Source organism: Sebastes fasciatus, chromosome 1 (assembly GCF_043250625.1).
Source record: "Sebastes fasciatus isolate fSebFas1 chromosome 1, fSebFas1.pri, whole genome shotgun sequence".
NCBI lineage: Eukaryota > Metazoa > Chordata > Actinopteri > Perciformes > Sebastidae > Sebastes > Sebastes fasciatus.
The window spans coordinates 8,605,041-8,627,760 of NC_133795.1; the positions used below are offsets into that span (position 1 = coordinate 8,605,041).

Genomic DNA, 22,720 nt, shown 5'->3' on the forward strand with positions numbered 1-22,720 from the left:
CAATAACTCACCTTTATATTTCAGTGCCTTGCTTTATGACAGCTTCATGTCACTTACAGGTATTATGTATACACAGCTCTATTTGTCTTCTATCAGCTGTCTGCTAGGGAAGGCAGGATCGTTAACATTGTGACAGCCAACAGAAAAAATACTAATGCTTCAAGTCACCTGGTTGCCAAAGTTACCAATTTCCAACCTCTAATGGAAGCTTTGCAGAACTACAGTATATTTGAAGAGGCTGTTCTTGGCAGGTCTGATGTAAAGTATTGCAGGGACGCTGGATATTCTCTTGTATGTGGGTGAGTGTAAATAGTTGTGACTGTGAAAGTGCTACAAGTATTGTTGGAATATGAAACTACGGTATATGAGATAATAATGAGACGTCCTGGAGGACTGCGTCAGTCCAGAGAGCTGTCAACTATTTCTCCCTAATAGATCCATGAGGGACAAAGAGTGAACAGGGCACGCTTTGTTTAGCAATCTGGATGTTTTTGCATCGATTCTTATGCATCCATGTGCTTAGAAATATTATCTGTTAAGGCATCAGTGCCATTTTGAATTGGTGTTATTTTCTACAGTCGTCATGTAGTATGTAAAAACTATGACCATGCAGCATATTATGATGCATTCATCAAAACTGTTGACAGAATACCAGCCAATTAGACTGTTGTCAGGCCATTAAATAGGCGTTATATGTCGCTGTAAGCACCATAGATGTGGGACAGTAGGAGCCTAACGGCGTGTCCGCCGAGGCTTGTTTTCTGAAATATGTGCAGGACAGTGTTGTAGAACATGCAGTGACTTGCAGAGCTCCATGAATGAATAAAGTACAGGGTTTTAATTGCGGATTATTACTATTATTTACAAGTGAGCAGATGCTTCTTCAGTTTTTTCTGTCTAAAATAAATATAAATGACATTTATAATGAAAGGAAATGGCCATTATGAAAGGCAAACTCTATGTAGAAAGAAAGGGCTGGCAGCAGCAGCAGAAACGTAGCTGGTGTGGACACCAAACACGTGAAATACGCAACCTTTCAGCGAGGCAGCCGCTACGCGCTACCGACGTTCCCTGTGTGAACAGAGTGTAATACACCCAATATTAGGTTTTATCTTCTATTTACATGGTAGATCACCGAAAGAAGGTATAAAAGCCACCAAGATAGTGACTTGTCCTTGATGTCTGAGGTTGTGAGTTCAAGACCCGATTGAGGCAGAATGAACATGCTAATGCCTTAAAAGATTAATAGAGATGATGGACTGTCCTTCTCATTTGTCTTCCTTCTCTTCCTTCAGGGGCGGCTGTAGCTCAGTGGATGGAGCACAGCGTCTTTTATCCACAAGGTTGGGGGTTCGATCCTTGACTCCTGCTGTCTGCATGTTGAGTGTCCTTGTGTGAGACACTGAACCCCAAGTTGTTCGCGGGCGCTTTACAGCAGCCCACAGCTTCTAAATGCTTAGGATGGGTTAAATGCAGATGTCAAATTTCATGTATGTACCTCTATGTATATGATGATTCTAATAATAACGTTTAAAGCCAAAACACAATGTTTTTCCCTAAACTTGACTAAATGGTTTTGTTGCCTAAACCTAAAGAAGCTGTTTTGTTTGTGTTCAAAATGTAAAGTTTCATTCAGTTTTACAACGTATTAGAACGTGTTGCTTTTAAGTTTCACTTTCACTTTTACAACATAGTAGGTCCCCAATGACCCACAGCTATGGTGCTTATGACAATAACAGTCAAATCAGGTGTTAAGAGATGTGAACCTATAACATTATTATTCATATAGATCAGGGGTTCTCAAACTTTTTGGGGCCAGGGACCCCCTAAAGGGGAGAATATTTTCCAACGACCCCCTCGTGATCGTAACACCAATTAAGCTTAATGTGTACTACCATCTGTACTCTTAGATGCCATTGGAGTTATTTGTATTCTAAAACTTTTCAACCTAAATACTACAAAGAAACACATTTCAATTTGAATCATGTAAACACCACTTTGTTTTGCTCTAATATTCCGGGTGCTTTGTAATCAGATGTCGCTTTAGCTTGGCCGGCTTCATGGCTTCATTCAGTAGCACCTGAAGACACATGACGCATTTTGGTCTCCCATCGCTGTCGCTCGATAACTGTTGTCATATTTTCTCAATTTAGTATATTATATTTCTCCATGCTCGCCAACTAGCAAGCTATGTTAAGCAGCAGCAGGAACGGTTCGTTGCGCTCTGAGTGACATTTCAGATTGACGTGATGTGTCACAACCGTATCAGAGTTTCTATTGGTCCAAAGCTAACGTGGATGGGAGTAATGGACCCAATATGCTTGTTTTAGTGACGCAAATGTTCCCCATCTGTACATATGTACTTTTTAATGATATAGCACAATTTTATAATTTATAGCATATTATTTCGCGGACCCCCTGACCGACCGCTCTTTGAGAATCACTGATGTAGATTAATTCTAATTGGTTAATTTTATACCTGTACGAATAAGCAGGTTATCTATAGAGCTGCTGCAGTGTAATTTGGGTAATTGGCAGCCCTTTGTGATGCAGAGCAGCCGGTTTTAACAAAGCCATGTGCTACAGCCCTTTTTGTATGGTCTGTCTCTCTGGTTGCACTCATCAATGTGGCCCGAAGAATAAAATGCATTGTGCTGATGGCTCAGGCAGTAGTATCTCACTTCCAATATGGATCAATGGCCATCGCCTTGAGACACAGACACCATTCTATTTGGGATGATAGCTTGGGGAAAAACAAGGTGGGGAAGGAAGGTAATACAAAATAGAAATACCCTGGACAGTCATACTCAGGCCCTGTCGTGGGAATAACATCTAAATTGATTTCTGCACCATGCTCATGTTAACTTTCCATTATAGCAGCCAGGTTTGCTATACTGGCTACTTAGACAGAGGAAGGTGTTCTGCCCTTTAGCGTGCTTGTGTGTCTCTGTTCTTGTTGCCAGGTTATGGTGATTGGCTAAACAGGCTGAGTTATATGCATTTAGAGCCTGGATAGGACATTATGGTAATTCACACTAAAATCTGGTTTGATAGCCTCATCTAGACTTGCAAAACAACTACAGGTCACACACAATTGTCTCTGTGGCTTGTGCAAGGAAACGCCTGCTTGCGTTCTTGGCGCTGTATGGCGTGCAAGCATGGCACTTAGATTTCACCTGCCTAAGTGAAATGATAGTGTTGAATCTAAATGAGGCATGCTGCTTGGCCCTCCAGGGTAGCTCTGTCTCCTCTTGGTCCAAAGACTTTGTCCTTCACCATCCCTGCTTGCCCTTGTGCCTCTCATTTGCATACCAGAGAGCGAAGCAGCTCATTGGCTGAGGATGGAATTGGGAAAAGCAGTTCCATCCTACACCCATTAGACAGTCACCTTTACCATTAACCCAGACTAAAGACTCTGCAGAGAGCTGTCTCTAACTCTACTGCATCAGTGTGTTAATATGCTATTAATGGATGTATACATAGCTAAAGTAAATACAGGTAATGCATTAAACACTACAATGCTTCTCAAACTCTTGAGGTCCTAAGCTCATCACTTGACATTTTACCTTTATTTACCTTTATATACTTTACATACTGCTTTACAAACTGTTACACCTCTTTCTGTGTGTGTGTATATACATACATACATATATATATATTTAGCTTGTCGCCAAGGAGGTTAAATAACGCTCCAAACTTACGCTAAATTTTGGCAAGGAAAAACTGGCATGGCCATTTTCAAAGTGGTCCCTTGACCGCTGACCTCAAGATATGTGAATGAAAATGGGTTCTCTGGGTACCCACGAGTCTCCCCTTTACAGACATGCCCACATTATGATAATCTCATGCAGTTTGGGGCAAGTCATAGTCAAGTCAGCACACTGACACACTGACAGCTGTTGTTGCATATTGGGCTTGAGTTTGCAATGTAATGATGTAGTATGTATAGAGAAGTAGTAAATGTATATGTTACTTCTCATCATGCATATACCGACTACATCCTGCTTATATTCAGTTTTCCCATTTGAAATACTGTCATCAACTAAATTCCAAATTTACATTTACATTACTATTTTATATCTACTTGTCTTTATATTTATTTTAACTGTACTATTTTATGACTTAGATTATCATTTTGCCTTTACATTTATACTTCTGTGATTTCCCCTTTTATATAAACATATTTTATGAGCATTGTTGAAGGAACCTGAGACCAAAGACTTTCATTGCCAATGACTGCTTTGCTGGAATTGACATAAAATAACCTTGAACTTTGTACAGGTAACTGCTAGAATCCATATCAGAGTCAATGTACCAATTGAATTTGAGTACCTATTTTTTTTGCAAAGCATAATGAAAAGAGTGCTCCATCAACATGTTTAGCAGCTAATTACAAATTATTATAAATTATCAATGCTGATGTCTCTGAACCCTCTCAAGTGGTATCATTTAATTAATTTTTTCAAATCAATTTGCAGAACTGAAGGGTAGATGATACATAGTCAGGTAATGAATGAACAGCTTGATGTACAGTCAGGGTAGGCAGTGCCTCACCAAAGCTAAAAATAAATGTTGAGATTACATGATAGTTGTATTTACTGATAATTTCTTCATATTGATATTTTTTATTAATTGTATTTATTAAAGGGACTGTTTGTAACTTCTTACACGTACAAATCAATCCGGGTCGGCGTCCCATGCGCGCTCTCGTTTGGCTACGCTGTTCAGACTCAGACTCCAACACAAACTACACGGAAGCACCAAAACCTCAAAGTTCTATCTAGTGAAGCCCGTCTTGCAAAACAGTGTTGGCCACGGTCGGAGGACGCGGTGGAGATCTTAGCTTTGGTCTCCAGGGCCGGAGTTTCTGCTGTACTCTGCTCCTCTGCTCCTCTGCTCCTCTGCCTGCCTGCCTTCACTCAGCTCGCTCCAACTCACGTGTATGAGCACACACTCCACACTGCAGAAGACTTCGTAGCTCCGAGAATATCTAGTGAATGTACAGTGGACGTTTGCGCAGAAATAAATGCTGCAGCTCCTCCAGACCAACAGAGGTTTCCCGTGTCTTGTGAAGTGATGGGGCTCCGCAGCGAGAAACGCTATCGTCTCTGACCGGGTAGCGGTGTCTCCCCTGTTCCCTCCGGCCGCGGTTGGGAGGCTGAGGCAGGAAAAGCCAACACTAGGATAAGCATTGATTCATGGAGAGACCTTTGTCTGCTTGGCTAACATTACTGCCAAGCAGGTGAAATATAGAGTGATATTGTGGTTTTAACCGATGTGTGTCGCCTCACTGTTTTGACGGATGCTCGCTCACATTCAGGTAGCGCGTGCACACGGGCGAGCGCGAGCAACAGGACGCTGACTGTCGTTGACTTAACGGCCACAGGTGTCGCTATTACAACCAATTTCTGATTCTTACAAAAAGTCCCTTTAATTTACTTTTTTTCATTATTTTTAATTTTAATTTTTTCAATTTTCACTATTCATAATTTGTCTCAGGATTACACATACTCCAGTGAAACCAGTCAGAATAGTATAGTATGCTCCTTTAATTGCTCTTAAAAATACTGTTCCTGAATGCAGCAAGTTCAAGGCTCTATCTTGTCTGCAACTTTACGTAGGTTTGCGCATGCGTAGTCGTCATTTTTTGTTGCCAGTTTTCGCAGATTGTGGGTTCCCAAAGATGCTCTTTCTGAACCCTCTCTGGGGTTACCTTCTAGAAACGACCAATGACGACCCAGCTCTCATGTCACGTGACATCCACTCCCTCTCGGCTCCACTCTGCACCCTTCACAGCACATGTCCACTCTCCTTGTCATCGTGCACAATGCAAAGGTAAAGGAAAACAGTGGATTATTAAAAAAGCCTCATCGATTTGACCTGTTACTTTGCAAAGCAAGAGCTCAGCCTAGCTCTGTCAGTCATGGAAATTATGTTGCATGTGTTTGCAGAAAAAGATGACAAGATAGCCACATATTTAAGCTCTTCAAAGGCACATCAAATGGTATTAAGGAGGATTTAATTGAAGCAGCAGTCGAGGTTATCAGGAGTCATATAAAACAATGCATACAAGCAGCATCCTTTGTGGGAGTGGATGAGATGGAGGATATCACAAACAAGGCCTGGTGTTGAGATGTCAACAGTTGCAAGTGAGTTAAAAGAAGCCTTTTTTAAGAAATTTGACATTACAAATTGAAGAGTCTGTCCAGATATGCAAAAAGTATTTTATGTGGTTAGATTAAAGTCTTATCTCATGGGATTATACTGCTCTCAAACAGTCCAAGGATCGAGGCCAGTGCAGCTTCTTACTTTGGTGACAGATAATGATCAGCAGGACACTGTAAAAGAGGCCACAGCACTCTTAAAGCTGATACCACCAGCTGTGGAGAGGACCTTTTCAGTCTTAAAGCACATAAAGACCAGCAGCGGAATGGAACAGAACAGGCTTTGGTCTTTGGCTCCATTGAAAAGGAAAGACTTATGAAACTGAGCCTAACAAGGAGGACTTTTACAACAAAGTCACTGACATCTTGGTCCAGAGGGATAGGCGCATGGATTTCATCTACAAATAGAGTAAGTGCCTCCTTTTAAAATATAAATAGATAAATAATATATATATATGGCTGCACCGAATAGGTTGAAAGTTCAATCATAACGTTGACATTTGAATCAAAGTATTATTATTAAAGGTCCCATATTATGCACATTTTCAAGTTCATACTTGTATTTTGTTTTTCTACTAGAACATGTTTAAATGCTGTAATGTTAAAAAAAAACTTTATTTTCCTCATACTGTCGGCCTGAATATACCTGTATTTAACCTCTGTCTGAAACGCTCTGTTTTAGCGCATTTTGACGGAATTGCAACAGAATTGCATTGCTAGGCAACAGCTTGGGTCCATGTGTACTTCCTGTCAGCTGATGACATTCATACACACTGCAACCAGGAAATAAACTGGGACACATTTAGAATGTTTACGTTTAAAATTATGTCAAGGGTCTAAATATTGTATATTCGTGACATCACGAATGGGCAGAAATCCTGACAGCTTGTTTTAAATGCAGAGTTTCTGAATACGGGCTGTGTGTATTTCCCTGTGGATTGAGTGTTTCGATACTGTCACAGTATTTATATAGGACTGAAGCCTGCTTTATAATAAAAAACAATAAAATCTCACTTTTTTTTAATATGGGACCTTTAATATCTTACAGAAACATTGAGTGCAATAGTCGGCCTACACCTTCCACCTTCTCTCACACACGCAGCGAGCGACTCAGCACTCGACAGACACTCGAAGCTTCATTCGAATACCTCAATAGAAGCTTGGGTACAGCCCTAAAATGTATAATATATATATTTTTTTAACCTGTTAATTGTCTTTGTGTATGCTGTCTGGTGTTAGGCTACTGTCCTATCCTGGTGCGCCGTCACCAGACTCTCATTGTGTGTGGGTTTGTAGGAGTGAATAAGCTGTTTCTGTTACTGATGCGCCGACACCAAGGTTTCTCTCTTTCTTCTTCATCCTGGTGCGCCGTCCCCAGACACTCGTTGTGTGTGGATGCACTTTTGCACATTTTGTAGGAGTGAATAATGGGCCTTTCACACAAAACACAGCAAAGGCACTATTGTGCTCTGACACCCATTATTTCCAATGGTTTGCGCGGAGCAACAATGGCTTTTCGCCGCACTGAGCAGAGCGCAGCGTATACTGTAATGTGCGCTGAACCAGCGGCGAGCGCAACACAAACTGCGTTCGGTGTGAAAGGCCCATGAGCTGTTTTCTACTGCTGTGCTGACTACAAGATTTCTCTCTTTTTTTTCCAATCTTGGTGCGCCATTGCCAGATGCTCATTGGTTGTGGTTATTGGTGCACTTTTTGCGTATTTTGTAGGAGTGAATAAGCTGTTTTCTATTGGTGCACTGACACCAAGATTTCTCTCTCTCTCTCTCTCTTTCTCTCTCTCCCTCTCTTTTCTTTATCCTGGGTGCACTTTTGCTCATTTTTGCTATTTTCTACTGGTGCGCTTTTTCTTTAATCTGGTGCGTTGTTGCCAGAAACACTCATTGTGTGTGAGTGTGCTTTTGCGCATTTTTGAGTGAATAAGCTGTTTTCTACTGGTTTCATTTTGTGAATAAGCGGTTTCGTACTGGTAAACTGACACCAAGCTCTCTCTCTCTTTCTCTCACTCTTTCTCTCTCTCTTTTTGCTTTATCCTAGTGCACTGTCACCAGATGCTCATTGTTAGTGGGTGCACTTTTGCACATTTTGTAGGAGTGAATAATGGGCCTTTCACACAGAACGCAGCAATGGCACTACTGCGCTCTGGACCCCATTATTTCCAATGCGTTGCGCGGAGCAACAACGGCTTTCTGTCTGAAAGGCCCATAAGCTGTTTTCTACTGGTGCACTGACACCAATCTCTCTCTCTCTCTCTCTCTCTCTCTCTCTCTCTCTCTCTCTCTCTCTCTCTCTCTCTCTCTCTCTCTCTCTCTGGGCGTTTATTGTGTTGCATGTCTGCCTAACTAATGTAGACTATTATGTTATATATCCATGTGTAATGTAGACATAACCATATGCCTCACTTTCACTGCACGTTTCTGCTTCAACTGGCAACCATGTGGGAGTTATATAAAGATCTCGATATGACTTGAGGGCGTTATTAAACATCACTACTGGTTAAAAATGTACTCGCATTTCAGAATAATATCTATCGATTGAGAAACACAGGTAACTTAACAGAGAGGGAAAGAGAGATATTGCATGAACCCAGTGGCATGGCAAAACTTTTCAGTCGGTGTGTAGGCAAGACGAATGCTCTTGTTTTCCTTTCCATCATTCAAACTTGAGATAAGTTCACTGCATCACGCTGTGTGTGTGGGCAGGTATGGACTGACGGCACAGTGCTTTGTCTCTGGCAGGAAGCCTGAAGGCCAGGATGCTGTAGTGAACTCTCCATACAAACTTGGACAGACAACATGAAATTTCATCAGACTTCTGCTATAAAAAAAATTTCCAGTACACTCTCTTCCTGGTTATTATTATACCTGTAATGTACTAATAGGAGAAAATATTTGTTTAAGCAGGAAGGTGATATTTTAAACATAATTTGAAAGAACACTATCTAGTGTTATTCTATATTATGGTATTCTATCACATAGAATTGCCGCTATATAACGGCATCAGGATCACATTGATGTGTGAAATGAATGACTAGTACTCCTACAGGTTACTGAATGATGGGGCTTAGGACAGAAAGGGGAGAAAGAGGAAACCTGCAGTATGAGGGCTGTATTTCCAATTTCTGGTGGTTTTTTTTTCCAGAAAATTGCCTACTCTGGGCTACCACTTGAATTACAATCTGCTGAAATGTTATTATGGAATTTTTGCCCAATAATGCCACAATTAAACTGCCTCCCCCAGCTTTAATGTGTGATAGGTATAGTTGGGTGATGGAATAAGACTAAATATATGTGACTTATAAAAATAAACCCTGTATGCTCCCCTCAGGCTCGGAACAATGTGTCATTAGCTCTTTTCTCTACCTCTCTTTTTGAAAATCCAGCTCTCCGATCATTCAGTCGCAAGTGGCAAACAGTTGAGAACCTGTGTGTTGACGTCGATCCAGCTGTGTGGAGACACTGCTATGAAAAACGCTCTCTGTTAAACGGGAAAGGGTTAAGTTTGAAATCTTCCAACGAGGCTGGTCTGTGACGATATTGGTGTCCCTGCTGGAGGCCAGTTGCTCCACTTTGGGTTGAAACATGATGCAAGATGAGGTGAGGAAAACGGTAAAGCAGCAGAGAAATAAATTGTCATTATAGCAGATGCTGACAATCACAGACTGCCAAGTCATTTTTAGCTGACAGGTGTATTGGTGGTTGGCGGTCATGGCGTACTGTCATGGGACTATGACAGTGATGCATTGTGTACCCATCAGTCTGTGTGTTCATTTGTTACAAACAACGGCGAAGCAGCAGTGTTTCACTGTTTCGCTGTTTCGCTGTTTAGTTACAGACTGTAGAGGAAATGTAGCTGCAGGTTGCTTTGTATCAACTTTTTGATCTTCATGATGACTATGTGGTCTTGAAAAGTATCACATCTTCATCAAAGTGTAAAGAAGCAAAGAAACAAAACTCTGGTGCTTTTTTGGACTGAAAAAGTCCATGGCCATAGATGTATAAAGAGAAGTCTGTAAATCAGAGGATCATTTTTTTTAGGTAAATCAACTTCCCATTAAATCATTATTTCATAAAAGTTGTAAATTAACTAAAAGCCGAATTTAGAGTTATTTTCCTCGGCATAATGAACGTACATCAGACCCACGGGACTGCACCGCCCTGCCCGCTTATATGACATATGCGGTTCTGCCATCTTCCTGCTAGCTGTATGCGGCTGTAATAATGAATATATTGACTGTAATTCATCACTTTTATTATCTTATAATACATCCATGATCTGTATGCTGTGAGCCTGTACCGTGGTGGATGTCTCAGTTCCCAAACAACCGGCTATCGGCCAGTATCTAGTCGCGCTAGTAGCATGACACAAAGAGAATTTAAACTAACACACAGGGCAAAAGCACAGGACACAACCTCTTATACATCCATGGTCTGTGGTCTATTGTACATCGATTTTGGAGGTCCTTGACATGAAAAAGTTTGAGATTGCTCTCAAAATCTGTGTGCTGTTTTTTGCTTACGTCCATCGCTCACTTTATGCTCCTATGGGAAGCGGCCAGGCAAAAAAGTTTAATCAATAAATAAGTAATAAACTAAATAGTTATAATAGTATGTATATTTATAATATATTTATTGTTCAACACGGGCCATTTCAGTAGATACTGTACATTAAATATGACAATAGAATAGAAATAATTGTTTAAATTTAGTACGGCACTTTATAGGCAGACTTTTTACCGGCGTTTTACTGGTGTCCGGTAGTCGCTCTCAGTCCAAAATGGCGGAAGCGTAGGTCTGCTGCTGGGTGCTGACGTTGCAATGGAACGACCAATTGACTTTCACTTCTTAGCAATGTACGTTCTTTGTCTTCATCATCAACTTGCTAGTTAGCTTGTTAACTGTGTTTTAATGACATGATTAAAATGATTAATCAAGAATGTACTCAAATGGTAATAATGCCCAAAGTGTCTGAACAGCTATCGTGAGACCAAGTTTGAGTGCCGAGATGATTTTGAGATGCTCTTAGTTGTCCATCTCCAGTGAATGTTAATTGTAAAGGCGACATTCACAGTGACTCATGCCACATAATGACTATAATTATAGGCCGCAAAGCCCCCACAGGTAAGGAAGGTGCCCTTTCCACAGATTATAGTTTTCTATGCAAACTGATTATGAATGCGATAAAGTGCAAAGATGAGGAAGTGGTGTCAAAGAGGAGTGGAGGCTCCCACTAAAAGCTCCTAAAAGCAACCAAGCATTTAGCTTCTACGCCGGGCAAAAGTTTGCATTTCACTTGAGATACCCTTGGAAGTTACTAATGCAAGTTTTATAAACACAACACAGTCAGACATCTTCGGCACACGTCATCTTCTTGGCTGTATGAAAAAGGTTGTCCTTGCTGTCAGGCGTTGATTAGCCGTCCAGCGTGATGTGGACGCGGCTGTCTCTGTGTCTCGGTGGGAGGTCGGCAGGACTTGATGGATGTCTCTCTTTTGAGATTGCGCAGCACCGCGGAGAGGGAGGAGGACTCGGCCCCTGTTATCTATTCATGCTGTGTTCCTTTCTGCTCTGCCTAAAATGGAGCAGGACCTCCCTCCACAGCAAGACTCCATCATTTCTGGAGAGAGCTAAGGAGTGCATAAAAGAGAATAAGAAAAAGCACCTTTTCCATTTCTGATCCCTAAGCACCTTTTAAGCAAAAAATCCACTTAGAACTTGCATAAGTAGAGAGGGAGAAATCCCTTGATTTTCTACACAAGCACTGAATTGGAGGATAATCTTCACAGTGTGTCGTTGCGGGACGCCTGTCTCACAGACTCTGGGTACCCTAAAAATACATACACAAGCATAGTAAAACAGACACACATACACTCACATTCATTTACAGCGACAAAAAGCACCCAGAGACACTTTCATACACTCACACAAACTCATTCCCTGACTCATTTTCTTTCGCACAAGTTCAATAAGACTGCAGGACAGTGAATCCTATTAGATGTGAGAAAACAAAGACGGGAACGGCTCATTGAGGAGGAAAAAACACGCTCTCGCTCGCTCTCCCTTTGCATATTCCTTCCCGATTCTGGCAAGACCGCTGGGAGATTGATGTGTCTGTCTTTTTCATACCTTCTGTGACTGCTCAGTGAGGCGCCGGGGCTCCATGAAACTAGCCAAATTCCTAAATGATGAATGTACACTAGCGCGTCCACCGGGAGAAGAAATGAATCTCATATCACCCGAGAGAGGAGGTTGATATTGAAAATCATCTGGAATTTCGCCTGCCACGATATTGGAAATCTTTATTCTAATTGCACGAATGAATTGAATGTGCTGTTCTGATAAATCCTCGGCGCCACAAAGGGAATTGTATAAATGAAGCATCACAGATTCGTTTGTGTGTTTACTGCATGTGTGTGTGTGTGTGTGTGTGTGTTCGTCTGCCCGTGAGTCATTTTCACACTCGCCTCGCGCTGTTGTTGATTGCTTGTTTGCTCAAGCAAAAACTCCGTTCACAATGTTAACATATCATTTAAATGAAAGTCTGACAAGGTCTTCCACCCACATATTACAACATATCAAATTGTCATAAGAGGAATATTTTTCACAGTATCAGTTACAATATGAAGGAATGGGAGACAGCATATCAGTATAGAAAACCATTTTTATTTCTCATAAGGCTGTCCTGTAATGTACTTATATCTACTGGGGGGGATAACTGTATGTTTCTCCATTGTGACTATACTTTCTCACTGTCATTTGGAATAAATCATCTCTCTCCGGTGTGTGAGCGGGAGATCTACACGACAGACACAGTCGTCCATGACCACTTTTCTACAGCAGAAATAGACACTAACTGTCCGATTATGGTCCGGCTGCTGTTCCGTGTCCCTACTGTATCTGAGTGGAAAGCTCAGGGGTTGTTGTTAGTGCTGCTTTCTTCTGTGAGGCAGTTCTATACAGTGTTTTCCTCATCTTTACAGAAACTACAAGCATTTTCTGGCTTAACCAAGGACATTGCTGAATGACGAAAAGTGACCAATACTTTATTTTTATGACTCTGTTTGTGGCTTTTTCCAAAGCAAGCATAGTCCTATACACACACACACACACACACGTATTGGGCCTCTTATATTCAGTGGCTGGTCAATAATCCACCGGGGGGGCTCGAGCTCCTAATAGAGTCTTAAATATATTCTTCAGCTTCTTGGATCTGTCGTCTTATATGTGATGTATTTATATATGTATATATACACAAATTATCTTACATACAAAGAAAAAGAAGTGCTCATGGATTTACATCGGGCATGCCCACGAATAAAAGTCAAAATGTCCATCGTGAAGGATGAAGGTGAGGCCATGAGGACTCTTCATTAACTCATTATAGGCTGCTAGTGGTCTCCGTCACTGAAAGTCCAGTGTTTTTCAACCAGCAAAGGCCGTCCAGCTGCGGCAGCGAGTCAAACACAATAGCCTTCCACACAGAAACACAAGGATATCAAGGTAATTTCCCTCCTTTTGCCCCTCAGTTCTGTGGATCCCATATGTTCAGGTCCATGTAAGCTCCTAAACCGGTTTACCTTCAGGCAGGGGCGAATGTCTTCAAATAATGTTTTAACAACCTCTAAATAACCCCTGCTAAGCTGTTTCAGTTTTTGAGCGGGAGACAGAGTGTGTCTGGGGGGGGGAAACGGAGAGAGAGAGTAGGTCGGAAACTGGCCACAGCTGTGTGGAAGAGGAGAGTCACCAACATGGGGCTCATTGATCAAACAGGGGATTAGTCTGGTTTCAAATCCTTGGCACCACGCGAGCAAAGCTGTTTTATCTGGGTGGATATCCTTTCTGTGGTCCCAGGTAATCCAGTCAGTAGACGTGGATGTAATAGTTTTAGTCCGTTCGGCGGGAAGAGAAAGGGTAGATGAAGGGAAGAGCCTGGCACGCAGCCCTGCAATGGTGAGCTCTCTGTTAGGTCCTGGAATGAATCTGCAACACAGAGGAGGAAGAGGAGAGGAGAGAAAACACACATACACTTAGATAGAACAAAGGCATACAAGTGTGCGAGGATTACACCCAGAGGAATTGCTCCGTTCGCGTGTTTCAAAAACAAGGGGGGAGTCTTTTGAACTGTGGAGGCTTTGCACAGTCTCACCTCCCGGTTCCCGCTGCTACTAAAAACAGACAGCTTATACGAGTGGAAACGAAAAATGGAGGTGTGTTTGGCAATTTATAGGTATACCGGGATATATCAGGAAAGCTCTTTGTGCGAAAAACCCCTAGTGTGTTTCCATGCTGCGTATGTCTGATTCACAAATTGATATTTTTGACTTCATCTCAAACCATTTTAGCCACATCCACTCCCCTTCTTTGCACCTTCAAACCAATCACAGCTGAGGATTTTCCCTTCAACCCGATAGAATGACGGTATTCTGGGCTCCCACTGTGGTGTCTGAGCTGTTTCTGTGTGACTCTGGTTCAGGGACTCTTATTCAGCCTGAGTTGCAGACCTGGACACATTCAAATGGTACATTGTGCAACCTTGAGACTGCTATTGAATGTCCCGCTTTTCAGCATTCTGCTCAGCCTGAATAAAAACGGTGTGCACGACGTCTACAACGGTCGAGTTCATTGCCCCCTTATGACCGTCTATGCAGCAAAAGCATGCTCACGTTTTACAGAATATTTCTTTACCTCACTTTCAGCGCAGTTATTTTACTGCTTTAATATTTTACAGCTAAGAAATACGAAGTTCCCAGCACACCGTGGGGCCAATTAGAAATCCCATAATCCTGTTCAACTAAGAAATACAGCCATGACATTTCCAGCAGGCTTGGCAGGTGGTAGCCAGGTGTGTGGATTTGATTGTGAAGGGTGCTGCTTGGGACTCTGTGAGCCGTAGCACATAGAGGATCTCAGAGCTCCAATATGTTGAACATGCTGGCAAGAGAGTGATTTTAAAGACCATTTTCTGTGGGTAGAATTATGTGCACCTGTATAATTCAACTACCGTATTTTGTGTGTTATTTTGAGAATATGCTTCAGAGAACAATCAGAGAAGCAGCAGACTCTCAGGCATTTTAATTTGGGTTTAATTTAGCGTCAAGTCTGAAAACATAACGCAGTGTAGTTATATTGTTGGGAGATAGTGTTTGATTTGACAGAATCATTTGATACGCTACAAAAAGTCTTAATTTTTAGCGAGTTGTTTTGGTCATAAAGCTGTTTCTTTGCACTTGTTTCACCAGTTTTTAATGAAAATTAATAAAGTATTTTCTAGGATCAAGTGTCATTTGCAGACTTTTCTCTTTCTTCAAGGTGAGCATGTTTTCAGTAAGGATGCACGATATGTATTTTTTTTCAGCCAATACCGACAACCGATGGCCAGTACCGATAAGATAACCGATAATTTTACATTTTTGTATTTTAAAGTTCATAACCTGTAGTTTATGCACATCTGGGGGTAAGAAATGCTTAGATGTAGTGAGCAAAAATTAATGATTTCATATTCCACAGCTCTGACTGAACACAACACAACAAAAACAAAGAAGAGTTCTGACTCTTCAAAAGTTAATTATTTTTTTTAGTGAAGTGCATCAAAAAACTTGTATTGCAAATTGCAATTGTGTTGTCTTCCTCTGAAACTTTGAAAAACATCCACATCGGGGACGGCATATTTGGCTCCCTAGTCAGCGTGCTGCGCTTGTTTTTCTTCTTCTTTTCTGTGTTTGTTGGTGGATCACAAACCAACTTTAAAGTACATACCGCCACCTACTGTATCGGATGTTTAGATGCTGCACTTTTTAAGTCAGTGAAAGCAATCTCGCTTTGTATCATCAGCCGATAATTTATTGGCTATAATTTCATTCTCAGAATAATACATAATAATATACATTTTCCGTTATCGGCCTGATAGATATCGTGCATCCTAGTTTTCAGTCCTGTTTGTCAGCAGGACCGATCTCAAAAAGCTTTTAAAAGATTTCAAAGACGTTTGATGTCTTTGTAAAGGAGTTAAGTTTGGTTGTAGGTCACAGACCAGGTATTATTTGTTGGTGCAGATCTAGAAATTTTACCATTTTCACACGAACGTCTGCATTTACTTGAATTAAAAATGTGTCCCCTAATTCAGAGGTTCTCAATTTTTTTTTCAGCCGAGGACAAGACACAGAATATACCGGGGACCCCCTCATGTATGTCCCTTGGAACAATTTGACGTAGCCTATTTTTTACACTTCTATACTTTTATTTATTTGAAAGAACAATACAAGAGAAATATATTAGAAAGATATTAGAAAATATGTATTAAACATTTTTGCAGATTCATATAGATTTGAAAAGTGAAAAATTATTCGTTGAACTATGAAGCCTTTTGTAAATAATAAAAAATATATAATTTATTTAATTTATTAATTATTTTATTATTATTTTCATTTATAAATCAAATGAATTAATCTGAAACCTTCTCACTTTAAGATTCACTGCTCTAATTGTTTGTTACACCTTGTATTTTGATGCAAATCCAGATCCTGATGCAGATTAATAATCTTCAAACATATCCTGTTTCTAAAATAACACATGCACAGGATTGCACAGTTTTTGCAAAGGAATGTGCTGAGTACTTTGTAGATCTATCTCGTTTGAGGATACGGATGCTAGAAAGTTCCTGAAACAAGGGAAGCATCACTAATAATAAGTGGAACACCATTGGCAGATGTATTTTTGAAGAAAAATCTTTTTTGAGGACCAAATGACTTGTTAAGAAAGATGTCAAAATGAGCTGTCTCCCAGCGCTGTGTTAAAGGAACACTTAGCAGTACTGACGTATTCTCCCTTGCTGAATGCATCACGCCTATAGGTAGTTGCGCTGCAGCTGTTCCTCTCTGGGTGTGTGCTCTAAATAGCTTTCACATGTTGATTTCACCTCCAGGTCTTTTCACAGTGTCTTTCTTTGCACAGATTCACTCCTTTTTTCCTCCCCATGATGCTTAAACACAGTAATCCTCCGGGCTCATCTGTCCGGCATTTGCATCTGTATCATCTACTGTACGACGACATATCAGAAATGTGGGATGACCTCTGTCAGAACAAGAGCAGTAACAGGTTACACGTTACGGCTCACTCTCTACCTCAGACACAATCCACCGGAGGTTTGTTAGTGGGAGAAGAGGGGTTGTATGCAAATGCTGTGTGTGTGTGTGTGTGTGTGTGTGTGTGTGTGTGTGTGTGTGTGTGTGTGTGAGACTATAAGTGCCCTCTGTTTTTTTTTGTCCTCTGTCTCTTCAAATGAACGGTGCAGCAGGTAGCAGCGGATTGCTCAAGGATTTCCTGCCTATCCCAGTCTTTGCTGGCAACTAAGCCGGCCGCATTCTAATTTGCCGGCCGCATTAAATTGCAATTTACTCAGACTTCAGTTAGTAAAAGGAGCCAAGGACAACTGCCTTAGCAAAATAATTTAGTGCAAACACAGCCTACCCTTTCCCCCTTTTCTTGTTTAGTGCCGAACAAATCAATCATGCCAGCAGAGAAACCCTCTTCAAACAGCACTAAAGAGCACCCTCTAAAAACAGAAGACTCCAGACAACAAAATACATCAAGATCCATTTAATGTGACATTGACAATGGAAAAAGAAAATGGGTGTAAATTAATCAGTAGCACTCCTCCTCCCCCTAAAGTTGTATAAAATGCCATAAGAATGACAATCTGGCCATTCCCAGCAGCTCATGACTTCATACTTTAAAGAAAAAAAAAGTATTTTATTATCTCAAACGACACACTACTTTACCATTTGTCTATGCTTTTATGTTTATCATCATGGTGACTTTATACAGGAGTGAAGGAGGAGGAGAGGTGTTGTCAAGCACAGCGATGGAGGCAGATGATTTCTCGGCGGAGTTGAACTGTATGTGGCATGGTCGCTCGCCGAGTTCATTTTGATCGACTGCGGAGTGCGGTCTCCCGATTTGACAAATTAGATGGCGATGCGTCTGCCGGCAGGTCACTTTTGCTCTGAAACTGTCTCACAGATGGGCTACATCCTGTCACAGTGTGCTAGTTTGCTTGAAAAAGTGCCCTCCGCTCCTTTTAATAAAAGGACACGTGGGTCTCTGAACAGCATGTAAATCATGTTGGACCAGCTGAATGGGACACACACGGCAAAATGTGAAAGATGGTGTGTCCACTTGAGTTTGATGCTCACTAATCTGAATTACGTAGTAGAGCTGCTGTGTCCTTATACAGTTAAAACAACTACTGTACATGAGTTATGTTGCAGTGTAAAATAACTTAAAAAAAGCCATTAAAATTCATCGAGGGTTGTATTGCCACATTCCCGCCTTGATGACAAATTCATATTCAATCTAGCACACTAACAGAGGGGTTATGAAATCAACATCATTCCTCTCACTATTATCAAAAGCAGGGGAGAAGAATGAATGGGACAAAAGATGTTTTCATTACATCCCCTCTCATTCTGCCTGTCTCTTTTAAGGTGTGTAATTGTTTGGAGGGAGCAGCGATGGATTGGTCTATTTAGCGAGTGGAGCGGGTAACGCAGATCTATGGTGGGCGAGCTCCCGCCCCGTCTCGCTCTCACTGTGACTTCCACAAACAAAAGGGCCTGCCTTGTCTGCTGCTACAGAACAGGCAATGAAGGGCTCCCTCTCTGAAAGACATAAAGAAAGAAAAGAAGAAACACGGGTGTCAGGCACTGGCTTTGCTTTGGCTTCTTACTTTTCATGCCAATTTATTGAGATGAAATCTGTTTGCTGGTGAACATGTGTGTGTGCCTCATCGTGCTACGCTGACACTTTTCAGAGCAAAATGAGAACCTGCAGGTGAAATAGAGCGCTACAGGAATGAGTCCTAAAACCAGGGAATGAGTTAGCATTGTAGCAATTCTGGTTCCATCATCTGGAAGTCAATGGGTTTTTAGTTAGATGCCTGAAATAAGGTCTGTGGTTAACACAACTTTAAGAGATTTTAACGTTTTGTTCTATGATATGAAATACGTCGTCATCACGCCGACTTGCCCGCCTTTACAGCCTCGTTCATGCGACCGTGGTGTAGTTTCTTCATAGCCTGGCATTAGCTTTTTACTTCTGGCGATTGCATTCACACTTCAAAAGTCATAAAAGTGGTGTTCATTCATGGAGATTATCTTGTTGAACAAAACGTGTGACGGCAGGGACACACTGCCCGCATGAGCAGTACGTGACGGCTGCCTTGCTGAACTGCTGTGTGTCTCACGCGTGTGACGTCCACATTGGTGCTGTGCTGCTGCTGCTGCTGCCAGCCCTTTCTTTCTACATTGAGTTTGCCTTTCATAATGGCCATTTCATTTCATTATAAATGTCATTTATATTTATTTCAGACAGAAAAAATGGAAGAAGCGCATGCTCAATTATAAATAATAGTAATAATCCTCAATTAAAACCCCATACTTTATTCATTCATGGAACCGTGTAAGTCACTGCATCTCCTACAACACTATCCTGTGTTAACAAATGAAGGAATCCTGTCCACAGAAAAACGCTAGAGCGCTTTTATTTTTAAATGGAAGCAGGAAGTGTTGATTTAACAATAAATCTTTACTTTTTTTCATGTCCATGACATATTTTACAGATATAGACATTGAAACTGTAGTAATGTTGCTGGTATGATGTCAATATACTGTCAAAAGATCACTTTCACTGTCTGTTGTTGCTGTGAACTGCGGGCGGCTCACCGTTTAAAATAGGCGAGACCTCGAATCTCGAAAGAGCTGAGAAGTTCTGCTCACGCTGCTCACGCTGCTCACGCTGCTCACGCTGCTCACGCTGGCAGTGTGGCTGCTCTAACCTGTTAATATGCCGAACACCGAAACGCCACACGCTGCTGAGGTTCCCTGTGTGGCCCGCGCTTAAGTATCATAAACGTGAATTTGCCACAGAGCTTATTTTCTGCAATAATCCAAAGCCTAATAGAAAAATCACATTGGCTTTTTGTTGAGGGAACCCAATGCGATGCTAACTTCCTGGTTGGCCTACAAAAATACGTCATCCCCGGCGCACTTTATAAAATGGCGGAGAATAAAAAAACAAACAAACAATGCTGCGTTGTGTGCTTGCTGGCTTGTGACGGTAAAAATATACAAATGAGGCAATTTGGCCTGAGAGGCAGGTGAATGAGGAATGTTGATTAAAAAAAGAAAAAGAAGAGAGCAGAGTGCAGGATGAAAGGCCTTTCATGTAGCCCGTGGGCTATGCTGTGCACTGATAGCCGCTTCAACAAGACCCTCAGAGGAGGATCAGGATATCAAGTGGCCTCTGATAAGAAGCCACACAACGGAAAGGGGAAGAGGCCTGCCCGCACACACACACACACGCACACAGACATATCAAACACATCAAACACGTGAGTTCATACACAACACACACAGAGAGGAGCAAGTAGCATGTCACAGATTAGTGACTAATGGGATTGGCAGAGCGGTGTGAGGCACTGTAATCAAGCCCACACAGTTGCCGATAGCGAAAACAGGACATGGAACAAAGGAGGCAATGAAAGGAAGTGCGACTGATCCTGCCATTACACTGTTCACAGACAGCGGGGTTCTGCTAAGGGCTGGACCTGGCACTGAGTGTGTGTGTGTGTTTCTACAGTACTGCATGAGTGTGCTGCTACAGTACACGCATGTTTACCCGTCGATGTACTGACGGATATATTTGAGCACACGTGCAACCGTTTATATGAAAACTTACTTTTTATTCATGCGTGCGCCGCCTGCGCTCGGTGATAAATATTTACAGTGGGTGGCGGTGCGTTCAGTATTTGTGTCACGCCTGCCTAATCATGCACAGCATGTAAACACACACTTGATTATTTCGCACTGAGTATTTGGGTTAATGAGAAGTCATTGAACATGAGTTGGTCCCGCTCCTACCGCCCGACACTCAAGTGCATTACAGTGATGAGAGTGAGAGAGAGAGAGAGAGAGAGAGAGAGAGAGAGAGACGGGAAAACAAAAAACAAAGAACAGCTTTGAGAAAAGGACTAACCTTTACAGAAGCAAGAATGCAGCTCAATTTCTGTTGACCCATCCTCTGCATTTTGCTTCCGGAAGCTAAAAAGGGGAGTATGGCTGGGTGTTCTGCAAAGAGAGGGTCAAGAAAAAAGGACACGTGTGTATTGGGTAGAAAAGCAGCTTCCGGCCTGACCTTTTGGCCCTCTTCTCTTATGGTTTTATAATATGTTACTCAGAGATACGTATTAATGCTCCTCCTCCATTTGTGTGTAGAAATGTACAATGTGGATTAATGTCTCTCGAGAGAATAAATAAACAACCATGCCTCCTACAAAATGACGTTCCCATACAATTAAACTGCATTCTCAATTATGTTTCTCCCAGATTACGGTTGCAATTTTAAACACGTGGTTAACGTTGTAAATTGAAACAAACAAAAAACGCAAGAAAAAGTACTCCGTTGGTTAGGTTTAGTAAAAATCATCATGGTTTGACTGTTTGTTACGTTATTTAAGCTAAGTGAACGTTGATTTTTGGTTTCATATGGAACACAGCAGTAGTAGGGATGCACCGATCCGACTTTTTCAGTCCCGATACTGATAGCGATACCTGGGCTTTGGGTATCGGCCGATACCGAGTACCGATCCGATACCCGTGTTTAATTGATAAGCTGTATGGCTCACTGTATGGAAGTGACTGGGATCATTCTTTTATGTGTAAGGCAATATCAGGCTTGACTTAAACATGTTTTTCTTAATTTTGTAAAATAAAATGTAACAAATAAATACATAGATATAAATGTACTGAATTGTTATTTATTATTAAAATAATGAATTGTACATCAGAAACTTTTTAATGCAGCAACAAATTGGTCAAAACGTAAACGGGAATTAAAATTTCATATATAATGTTGATAGTATATAAACATAGAATTGAATTGAATAGATCGGCCCCATTGTCACCGATACCAGATCCAGCTATATGAGTCCATATTGGCCCCGATATACAGTCCGTTAGCGGTATCGGTGCATCCCTTAACAGTAGGGGTGGAAATCACCAGAGGCCCCACGATATGATATTATTATGATACTTTAGTCACGATACGATTTTATTGCGATTTTAAACATTTTGTGATATGCTGAGTATTGTGATAAGGTATATTTGATTTATTGTCTTTTTTCAACTGCAAGTTATGCAGTTTGTCAACATCTGTTTTTATCTAATATACAGTTTTCACTCTGTTCACGTCAGAGCTTTCATTCACAAATCTTGAGGTCAGAGGTCAGAGGTTTGAAAATGGCCAGTTTTTCCTCTTTAAAATTTAGCCTTACTTTGGAGCGTTATTGAGCTTTCTTCCTGGTTGGTACCAATCGATTACTTAGGTTTTCTAGTTTCACATGATCCCAGAATCTTCACTCTTGTTTTAAGACTGAGCCCACTACAATCCATGAAAGACAGAATCGCAGTCAGACCCCGCCTTCGGGCCGTCGGGCGATTGTTAAGAGGTTAATAGGTTATATAATAACAGATCAATACTTGATGT

General features: G+C 41.3%; 1 protein-coding gene across 4 annotated transcripts in view; it reads right to left on the reverse strand.

Moving 5' to 3' along the window:
• Positions 1-12,793: 12,793 nt before the first annotated feature.
• The window catches only part of tafa1b (TAFA chemokine like family member 1b), a 158,341-nt gene continuing 148,414 nt past the window's right edge, over positions 12,794-22,720 (reverse strand). The window contains exons 4-5 of one of the 4 annotated variants that reach the window (XR_012591456.1): positions 21,212-21,303; positions 12,796-14,161 (exon numbers count right to left, since the gene is read on the reverse strand). Coding sequence is in view for 1 of the 4 variants with exons in the window: in XM_074615953.1 (XP_074472054.1) it covers positions 14,144-14,161 (18 nt within the window). In the remaining 3 variants the exon portion in view is untranslated. Of the gene's footprint in view, positions 14,162-17,679; positions 18,838-21,211; positions 21,304-22,720 lie in introns of those variants that run through there. The other 3 variants (XR_012591428.1, XR_012591438.1, XM_074615953.1) reach the window with 3 other exon arrangements.